At 44.8% G+C, this 11,146-nt stretch overlaps 1 protein-coding gene across 1 annotated transcript; it reads right to left on the reverse strand.

The window, feature by feature from the left end:
- Positions 1-9,360: 9,360 nt before the first annotated feature.
- Positions 9,361-11,146, reverse strand: tap (basic helix-loop-helix neural transcription factor TAP). The gene is made up of 2 exons (XM_011155170.2): positions 10,945-11,146; positions 9,361-10,577 (listed from the first exon to the last, which is right to left on the reverse strand). Exons 1-2 carry the CDS (start codon positions 11,128-11,130, stop codon positions 10,050-10,052), a joined length of 714 nt encoding a protein of 237 aa, XP_011153472.1. The 5' UTR covers positions 11,131-11,146; the 3' UTR covers positions 9,361-10,049.

An 11,146-nucleotide genomic window follows, 5' to 3' on the forward strand; every position in this document is an offset into this window, starting at 1 on the left:
CGTTTTTCAGCGAGCTTAAAATCATTTTTTACAGATATGGACAACCGATGAAGCCATTCTTCTTTCGTCTGCAATAATGCTTTGTTATGTGAAATTTACAATTTTTTATTCCTATTTAGTGTTTCATATTTTATATTATAAATATGTTTTATATAAAAATTATAACATATTTGACATGAAGTTATATACATTCATAAAAATGTAAAATATTTTAACAAATATTACTTATTGTATAAAAGGCGCCAGACAGCTACATTGTGGGAATTTATTGATTCTCCTATTTCTCTTGACATAATTGATGCCTGCATTAAAATACCTGTCTAATTACGTAAGAGGAAATTCATCAATGCCTCTAGCTCGAGCTTCTAGATGGAGTCACCCAAGCGAGTGAAAGCTTTTTTGTCCATCTTTCGGCCGAGATGAACAGCGGGAGATTTAATTAACATTTTTTGCCTGCCGCTGGATGAAATTTAAACTCTTTAGCAGATGATCCAACAGACGGATGGACAACCGGACAGTCCGACGGGCAATTGTCCATCTTCTCCTATTACATATCGACGAGGAAGATTTTCGTTTTATCGCCCGCGTTTTTGATCTGGCTTTTAACCAGTTGCTTACCCGCGACAAACAGCGTTCCGCGCGCGTGCGCGCGCAGTGTAATTATTATGAAATAATAATGTTTCGGCGTAGAGTCGGTGAGAGCGTAACGGCGCGAAGGGGTGAGTTACGTAGCTGGGGTTGAACGATCGCAATCAAAGCTCGAGCCGGTGTATATGCTGGGAGAGGGACACGTCACTACTGTATTTCCGGCGGTGCTCAATATGCGTAACTGGACTTAGATAGATAATGAGCGACGATTAAAAGCCTGACGCCGGAGACTCGGCGTGCAGATATCATCAATCGTGCGGTTTTCACAGTGAAATTCAAAGATAAGACTAAAATCAAGGCTTCCGAGTAAAACTGAGAATCGAATGGAAAAATCAAGTTTCAAAAACTCGTAAGACAAAAAATGGTTACACACAGGTATGAATTTCTCAAGCTGCAAGTTAGATTTTAACATTAGATTTCGATGTTAATTTGAATTTAATCTGAGAAATCAATATTCAAGAACACAAAAAATAATTATGCATAGATGTCAATTTTTCAAGCGAATCTACTAAAATATATATGTGTGTCTTGTACACGTTTAAGTTTGAAAATTTACTTTAGCATTAGCACACACTTTTCTATAATAACCTACATATGTCTGGAATTTCTTAGAAAAACAAGTTAAGAGTCCAAAAGGGACTTAAAATTTGATATCGAATGTTTCGATAATTGCGAATAAAATCCAGCAAATCTATATCCCGAGTTCACTGCGACATTTTGTCCAGCGCATTTACCTTTCGGCGATCAGGTCAAGCAATGATCTCGAGATGACGTCGCGATTAAATCGAAAACGATCGCGCCAACGAGTTGACTGACCGTTGCCAACCTCGTTACGGATTCCCTCGAGGATCGTCGGAGGACCAGCCGCTCAAAGAAGGACCTACGCCCGTGAAATTTCGTCTTCTCACCCCGTCCGCATAACTCATCGCATGAACTGCGCGAAGTGCATCAAAGTAAGAACCACTGCCATTCGTACGATACGTACGACATCAAAATACGGACAGATGGCTCGTTCGACCCCTTCGCTGGTGGTGGTGAGCGAGCGTTTGTGGCGACGGTGTTGCTGATCGCGCACACATTAGCATCGTCGTATACAGGGTGTCTGAAAATCGCTGCTTCCACTGGTCTCCATCCAGCGGAAGCAGTTCATGAGGAAGCGAGCAACGAGAGGACTTTGATAAAAAAATTTACAAAGATCTCCCTCGGTCTCGCGGAGATCCTTGCACTTTTCTTCCCTCGGATCCTCGGACTCACGGACCTGCACACCCTCTCCGGAGGACGTTTGATCCCCCGAGCCGCTTCTACTTTCATTGATACTCGGATTTCGTGGATCCTTCATCGATAAAAGTGCTCATTTTAAGGCCTCTTGCATCTGCGAATTCTCGATTCTCCACCACCGAGTTTTCCTCGCTGGCATACAATTTTTCTTTCTCGTGCGATTAATTTCTCGAGCACCCTGTACGCGCGAGACGACGTCGCGAGTCTCCGTTGCGTACGCGCTCGTGTGGGTGACGACGCACACATGCGCGCTAAACAATAGTTAAATCAGGGCGAGGGGCGACCGAGGGCGCTGTGGGTGTTTAATGAGCTGCCAGCCAGTGACTGAAAGGGGGATGACAAGAGGGGGTTCGTAGGGATAGCCGTCGGATTCGGGATTTCGGGGCACCCGGCGGGTGCCGTGAGGTCGGGGGATACGTGGGGCACGAGCTACGGCACCACTTGACTGCTTATGGGACCGGCAGCCGTGTAAAGTGTGTAGGAATAACATTGAATATATTTAAAAGGATCCAGGCGCGCGCGCGTGCGGCGCGCTCTCGTCGATTGCGACCTCGCGCATCGGACGCGGAAAGAAAGATCGACAATGACAGGTGGTGGTGTGTCAACTGATCGAGCAACGAGAAATAGCTTCGGGGCGTTTAGATAAATACGGAGTCGTTAATATGGTAATTATTTGGTCGGAACTTCAAGTGCGGGGGATTCGCCGGAGAGATTCGGAATCGTTTTGTTTCTCACTGCGACTTTTCACCTGCGACTGAAAATTAACAAGCAAACAATTTCGATAGCTCGTTTATGCTGGTATGTTTCAACCATTTGTTACCAACGTCACATTTGTGAAACAACGAATTTCTTTTCTTTATCCATATTATTAAAATTTGTTTTATGAAACAAAGTTCATTTAGGGGAGACGCGCGACCGCTTCGGAAAACAGATCGAACAGTATATTGGCAGACAAAAAATGTGATATATATATATAGAAAAAATATATTCAGCATAGAAATATTTTTCACGCACGTTTCCAAAGCCGTTAGTAAAGTTCCATGCATTTTGAACAAAATTTCTTTGCATTTTTTGGACATTATATAGTAAGGGAATTTCTTTTGGCATTATTGAAATTGAATTTCGACCGAGTAGCCGGGCAAGATTGTCGTAATACTTTTCCCGTGATGACGAATAAATTCTTCCGCATGAGTGAATTTGTATCTTCAAGAAAAATTCTCTTCCTGTGGTAGTGAACATGTTGATGACGATCTAACGGTCGTTCGCGGAGCGCGAATAAGCGGAAGATAGATTTATACTGTCAAATGTTATTATCCTGTCGCAATTAAAATGTAGCACGATTAACTCGCGTCAGGCTCTAATTGACCAAAGGCCCGCGTTCTACGAGGCGTTTCAGTGTAACCTCGTAATAATATCCGCCCACGCTGTTTCACTTTACGTGTCGCTCAGATTTCGCGCTCAACTGATCGTCGATTCCTAGCGGTTGCTCCCCGCTATTCAGGGCAGCAACGTCTCCGTGAAATAAGACCAGTGGCTTCTTCCCATTGAATTCCTCCTATTCCTACGAGGAAAAGAAACGCGTATGATATTAAATTACTAATTCGCTAGCGGTAGTCGCAGCAGTGCTTTAGCTGTTTCGAAGCACGTAGGGCTGCTTGGTTACTGTATTGAGTTACTATTTGCAGACGATTTGAACGGTTGGGGAAAATCGCTCGTTGCCGGCGATTCGATAATTGGCCGTGAAGAGGAAATCCTATATCCACCGTTCGCACGGGAAAATCTTTTGAGAGCGAATTTCAAATCGGATATAGTAACTGTAAACGGTCGCTATACGAAATTGATGAGCAATCTGTCGAAATCACGTTCGCTTCGCATGTTCAACTGAACATGTTTAACAAAAGTAAGGCTGAGAGAAGCATGTCCGAGCGTGAGTTACTTCTTGCTCTTTTCAGTTTCAGCACAATTTATTTAACATCGACAAATAATATCGACACGATAAGTATTGACGAATAACTGTCTGAAGATTAAACGAAGTAGACGAAGCGAGCGTAAATTATCTGTTTCGATGAGTCTACTAAGTCCTGTTTTAGTGGGGTTCGAATGGACTGTCTTTTCGAACCCCTTCGATTCGAATAAAACTCAGACGCAGACAGCAGACGAGAGAGATCAAACATACTTTCAGCGCGCATGTAATCCTGCATAAGCTCGGCCCTGTACCGGCCCAATAAAACGCGTGATGCTTGGAGCGCTTCACAATGAAGGTAAATCAATGATTTGCCCGATGTGGGGCTCTGGCGCGGACTTAATCCCGGTTTTACATGTGATTAAAGCCTGGGATGGAAGTGTCAAGGCGGTTGATGCCATTAGGAAAATGCATCGCTTTCGCATCCGGGTCGGAGTAATACTGCAAACGAATCGCAAACGAAGCCGAGCGTCGCGGGATTTGATTATTTCGAACTTTGCGTTACAAATCTCACCTCTCCCCCGTCCATTCTTTTCGTTCATTTAAAGAAAAAAAATATATCACGGTTTACAAGTGACCAGAAAATTTGTACGCTTCAAGATCAGGCGGATATTATTGATCTGAATCAGCAATATCGCGAGTATCTCAGAATTTAAACGAATAATATTGCTAAGTTCAAACAAAGAGTTCGATTTATCGCAGATTAATTTCTCAGAAATTAAATTAAATTTTTAAATCAAGTTGAATTAAGTTAAGTTAAATTAAATTTAGTTAAATTTTTCGTATCCAATTGGAAAATTGTCGACAAAATATAACATTACTGCGAATAATTATTCACCAAAAAGTCCCACGCTAATCGACAGACTACACGGAGGTTACAGTTTAGATTCAGAATTAAATCAGTTTCTTCCAACTTGAATAAATTCATCCTTGAGGAAATTGAGACGGACGTTGAAAATCCGCGGGAAATATACGCGCTGATAGCCAGCCGGACGTGCAGCGACGTTCGTGTCGTCGTTTTTATGACAAATGCGATTCGTAGCGGTGGTATCCGAGGTTTCATGGGTGGCAATCGGACGTCGCGATCTGCGATCGACTCTTCGTGATCGGCAGCCTCGTTGCCACCTAGAGTAGCGACCCACGTCACTCCGAGATGAATGCCCGACCCAGCCGGGCATTCTTCAAGTAAATTATAGTCTTCAATGGGTGGCGCGGCGGGGGGTTGGTTGGCACGCGCACCACTGGGGTACACCTGCCCCCCGTAGACATCTGTCCCCCAAGCGCGTCTAGCGCTGGAGTCAAACTACGGGGTGTATGCGTGCGTAAGCGCGCGCACGCACGCACGCACGCACGCATGCGTATACTTGTGTACGCGTGGATTCTTGTTGAGTCCTCCCTGTCGCCGGCTCGACGTTTCGCGAAACCGTCAATTTTCGCGGTACCGGTGGTTAGAGACGAGGTAACAGCATCCGAATAACGTTTTCCTGCACGCAGGAGTGTAATTAGTCTCAAGATAATTTCTCATTCAAAGTGAACCGCTCTCGGCATAAAGCTGTGAATATAATGCATCCGAGTGCGCGAGGACTCTCGAATTTCAATCTGAGATCAATCGCGTCGCGTTGGCAGTTTAAGTTTCATTTGACACTATGACGGTCGCTGTCAAATATGCGAGATGTCATTTTGATCATATTTATCGCTTTATAAGGAAATATTTGTCAATTTCTCTGTCTCTATAATTATATAATATCATGTAAAGATACATAAAGATACATATACATATATATATATATATATGTATATAAATTTTTTTACTCAAGTAGAATAAACAATTATTTTCATGAAAAAAACTGCAATTTTAAGAAAATATATATTTTCTCATTTGAAAACTTATTTTTTTCAGTAAACAATAAAATATATTTAGTAAATAAAAATAGATTGGTATAAGAAAGTAGATTCTTAATATTCGCCGAATACATATATATGTTTATTTTTCAGATTTTATTTTTCTTTCGGTATACAGATGTTTGACTGTTTAGATTTTTACACGACAATTTTTACACGACGACCTCTCGACGATTGAATTAACAAATTGAAGTTTTCGTAGTCGCTAAATATTCCAATCTGGCAGCTTCCATCAATTTCGGCAATGCCCATGCGCAAACACATGCTGAACCGCGCACGTTTCCTTGGTCCTGAGTTTATCCTGCGATGCATCACGCGCGATGAGGGTGCGCGCGTTAATCCGCGTTAGGTCCGTCCTAATTAATTCCACGAGTCTCGCGGCCAGGGGCACCGCGATCGGTGCCTCTGTAATTCAAACAAGGCTTTCCGTATTCCTGCGTGCTCGAGTCATCGAGCGCGAATGGAGAAACCGTGAGCTCCATTCCGCACGCTCAGGGTTAGTCCTACATGACGCAATAGCCTAACCGCGGTATTGTTCGTGGTTTACCACAAAAGCCTGCGAATGCCGACTCGCAATGAGAGGCCGGCTACCCTGCGAGGGAGAGAGACAGAGAAAGAGAAAGAGAGAGGGAGAGAGAGGGAGAGAGAGAGAGAGAGAGAGAGAGAGAGAGAGAGAGAGAGAAAGAGAGAGCGCGCGCGTGTCTAAACAGATGCGGAAATTCGACGCTAGTCGAATTTTCCGCTGACACACGATCGCACGCATCGGTTTCCCGCAAGTGTCGGCGTTCGAACTCGCCAAACAATCGGTCAACGATCGGTAATCCAAATGGATGTCGACAAATAAGCGGAGCGGAGCAGATAATAATTTTCCTCTTCTTCAGGACATTCCCGGACGTGTTTGTTGCATCGTCTCTGATTACCGAGGCTTGCAAACGCAATTTTTCAACCGGCCGATCGACGGTCGGCGAAATTCGCCGAGCCGGGCGGTTTCGATCCAGCATCGACGCGGTTACCGCTCGCTGCCGGACGACTGACCTCTTCAAAAGCACCGTCATTAATCTTCGATTAAGTGCTCAGCGATCGGTCAAGGTAATTTCACGAGTTTTCCCGAATTAGGAAAGCCTGCCTCGTTCCCCCGGTATCCGCGCCCCGGCTAACCGTGCTGCTCGGTTCGCCCCCTTCGTGGCCGTGTACTCGCTCTCCACGGGGGAACCACCGTCTCTGTCAGCCACCAGTATGTCACCGTACAGACCAGCGCGCCGGTACAATGAGGGTCGACCGTGCGATCGATATGTGCACTCGACGGAAACGGCCCGTAACGCGGACGTAAGGCCGATCGAAGCGAAATCACTGCGTCTGCGAGCGAGCGAGCGAGACGCAAAAAATATCATACGGCGGACGAGCCATTGGACGTTCTGTCTGTCATTGGACCTACGCGTGACCTTCAAACACCCACGAGAACATGCATGTACGTCTTCGGAAACGAGCATCATTGCTGAGGCCTTCTCTCGGACGAGTATCAAACGCTAAATGTGGCTTTCTGATTCTCCGGCAGAATTGAGTAACGCTTAACGCGTAAAAAGGGTTTTGCATACTCCTGAAACAAGGTGTGGAGTCATACGGAATGACGCAATTTTGTTTTCTCACTTGAGAGAAAGATTTAACTTTGATAAAAATTTGAGAGAGAAATTTATATTATTTATAAATTTAATTTAACGTTTCGTTGTGTGCGTCGAGATATTTGATATTATATTATTCAGTATCAATATTAGGTGGTTAATATTAAGTTAATATTAAGTAAACTGCAAGAAAATTAATTTTCAAAATCAGTTTTCGAAAATCAGAGATCTGCAAACAAGCCCGGTTGTTAGCGATAAACATTTTACGGAAGCGACAGGACGTGCGACGAAACTGTCTGTCGCGCTCGCTCTTATACGTTATTATCGTCCTTTTTTCTTAACGTCGCTGTATTATACGTGGACGCGGATGCGGGGTGTAATCCCTTGGCAAAAACTGATTGAATCCCCCAAAATCCAACACCTTTATGTACGCCGGCCGTCTGTCGCGCGCTAGGCGCATACGGATATATCGTCCGCATAATAGCGCCATTGAGGCATTACTATTATTGGCGAAATTTAGGGAAACGATCGAGCGTGCTAACGGATTCGTTGCAGCTTGCACGCTGTTTGCAAATAGATCTCGTATAGGAAATTACTCGTTCGCCCGTTTAGCTGCTTTGATGGATCGGCATGCCCGAATCAGCGATCTGCAAAATCCGAGCTCGGCACATATTTCTTCCTAAAGATTAAACTTTACGATTGCTGCGAAAGAAGATTAAAGCATCGCCGGTAAACGTGTTGATGTATAACATTATATTTCAACAGCAGATCTCTCTTTGCAATTTAGTAGTAGTATGAAAATGTAGCGACGAAATTAAATATGCATGTAGTAATCCATAAATAAACGGCAAATACGACAATTGATAATGAAAACGTCAAAAGTTGCTAAATGAATAACATGACGCAATAGCTAATCATGAATCAATATTATCGCAGCGAATAAGCGAGGGTGGACGGCTTGGATGTGGAGAGAGAAGGAGAAACAATAAAATTTTCTCAAGGACCAGGCAGGAAAATATTATCCTTCCATTTTGGACGCTCCGGCCAACGGCTGTTTTGACAGATACTCTCTCGCTCGTTCGCTATTTGATCGAGCGATCGAACTCGCCTATTTATTTTCCTAACACTTGGCAGTCACGTTGCAATGAGGGAACACCCACTTGCTCTTGTTATGCAAATCGCTTTCTTCGTCGGCAGGCTTATGCATAATAACGAGCGATTGTCTCTCGAGTATAGAGAAATTCACACACGCTCGGTGAAAATTTTTTGCAAATGTGCGATTGTTCAACAAGAATTCGCATCAAGATGAATCCAATTGCGAGACTCGTCCTGTGACTAGAGAATATAAATTTTATCTATTTTATCTATCTTGTTTTTCTTAGAGAATGGGCATTACCCGTTGATAAATAAATAGAAAGAAATAAACATAATGCACATCGTAGTGCGACAAAGTCCCGTTTACCAAAACCAAATGATAAAAATTGACAAGATTTAACTATTTAAAGATTAAAAATAAATATTACTTCAAAATTTAATTATCGGTCGTCAGGATTTAATCACTAAAGGCCCGAAACTAATTCGCGATACGAATGATTGAATTTCGTTAAGTACGATAATTGCTTGTTCAACACTCGCGTCCGTTGGACGTTTCGCAGTCCTGTTTTACGTGTAATCCCCCGGATTATACGGGTAGATGTAACTTCAGGAATGATTTGTGATGCATCTGCCTTACGATGGCTTCCCGCGCCAGGACGCGTGTCGCGGCACGTGCTCGCTCGTTCCCGAGCGGCCGTTCCATTCCTGCAAAGTGGATCGGAACGTTTCGTAGAGCATTGTGAAGACGCTACGGGATCGCGAAGAATAGATCTCCGGCACGTGGTTAGGTAAAATATGCACTTTTTATTGGTAAATTATAAATTATGTACAATATATATTCCCTGAATCGGCGATTTTCCGTGTTACGATAAGAGCACTGGCGGACGTTGTAAGTGTACATCCAATTACAACTTAAATCTACCTAAGATACGCTGAACCAAAAGCGAGATCGAGCGTACGAGATCAACTAAGGATATTCATGACTAGAACAAAAGGAACGCACGGCTGGAGTACGCTACTTGTAACGTAAGAGATCTATCGATTGTCAATTAATCCTCGATCAATTATATCTTAATTACGGAATTAAGATACTTCTCCTAATTTAACGTGGAAAGAGGAGCGCGCTCGGTACGATTTCGAAGCGAATCAGACGTAGCGTCTCATGAACGCCTCCTCCATCTTCCACGACTGACGATAGAAAAGAAAAGTAAAAGAGGAACATGAAGAGAGAATCGGAAGCGAAACGTCGAACTGAACGTTGAACTGAAGAACCGTCCCAATCGACTGACACCGTCAGAGTGTTACGCGAATACTCCTCACAAATAAAATACTCTCTTACAAAGTAGATAACGATAATCATAGCACTGTCCTTTTCTCTTTACAGGCACGTCGGCCTCGCGGAAACGCACTTGAAGCCACAGCCCGCGTCTTCAGCTACGATTATACCCTTCCGTCCATATTTATCCTTCGATTAACTCACTGATAAATTCTTCAAATGGCCGCTTCTTCGTTTCCTCATAACGCTGTTTCCACCGCGAAACGTCCTAGAGACACTGATACATGTTGGTATGGTGGACCATGTGGTGGTGAGGCGGCGGCGGCAGCTGGTGCTGAGGACGATGAGGATGGTACATCCTCTGGTCGTAGCAGGGCTGATACTGCATGGGCGGACTGACGCTCTGGTCGCTGTAGCAGTCGTACTCCTGCCACTCCGGCACGAATCGCTCCTGAGGGTACGGGAAGCCGGTGTGCGTCGGGCCGAGCCTCTTCTGCGCGGCCACCGCGCAGCTACCCGTCGACGAGGTGATCATGTTGCCGTTCTCGCCGATGTTGACGGTGACGTTGCCGACGTTCACGGTGATCTCGCCGCTGTCCGCGTTGCCCAAGGTCTGCGAGAGCGCCCAGATGTAGTTGTGCGCGAAGCGCAGCGTCTCGATCTTCGTCAGCTTCGTGTCCTCCGGGAAGGTCGGCAAGGCCATCCTCAGGCGCTCCAGGGCGTCGTTCAGGGTATGCATCCGGTGACGTTCGCGGTCGTTCGCCTTTATCCGTCGGTTCCGCTTCAGCCTCAGCACCTGTTCGCGGAAGAGAAGGAAGATCGCGGGTGTTCAAGTTTGACCGTGTCTTTTTGTCGTTATAACAACATTTCCAGACGGCGTTGATAGAGTTCTAGAAGACGTCTATGGAACGTCTAAGGTATCTTTTCGACGTCTTTAAGACGCGTTTGATGATTGGCTCTTATTAGTTGATTATTGATCAAAAGTTTATTAGCTCTTGTAAGCCGCTTTTTACTTTCGTTGACTTCTTCAAGGTTTGTACGTATTTGTGCTCAAAGTGTAGGATTCTAGCTGGGTTTCAGTCGAGTCGGATAATCGTGGTTGCGAACGCAATATTGTAAGACCCTGTTTCGATACTTGGAAATTGATCACGGGATGTATATACCTGCGCGGGGCTTTTGCAGCGAGTGTTCCGCGTCTTCTTGCGCTTCTCCTCCTTGACCGGGGCGAAGAGAGTGTCGGTCGGCACTTCGTGTTTCGGCGACTCGAAGCTAACGTCGAAACCGGAATCGGAGGAGCTCGAGAGCTCGTCGAAGCCACCCTCGCTGCAGAACGAATACTCCGACGACATCGCTCTGTCTAGCTGC

This window comes from Harpegnathos saltator, unplaced genomic scaffold (genome assembly GCF_003227715.2).
Source record: "Harpegnathos saltator strain DR-91 unplaced genomic scaffold, Hsal_v8.6 scaffold39, whole genome shotgun sequence".
Classification (NCBI taxonomy): Eukaryota; Metazoa; Arthropoda; class Insecta; order Hymenoptera; family Formicidae; genus Harpegnathos; species Harpegnathos saltator.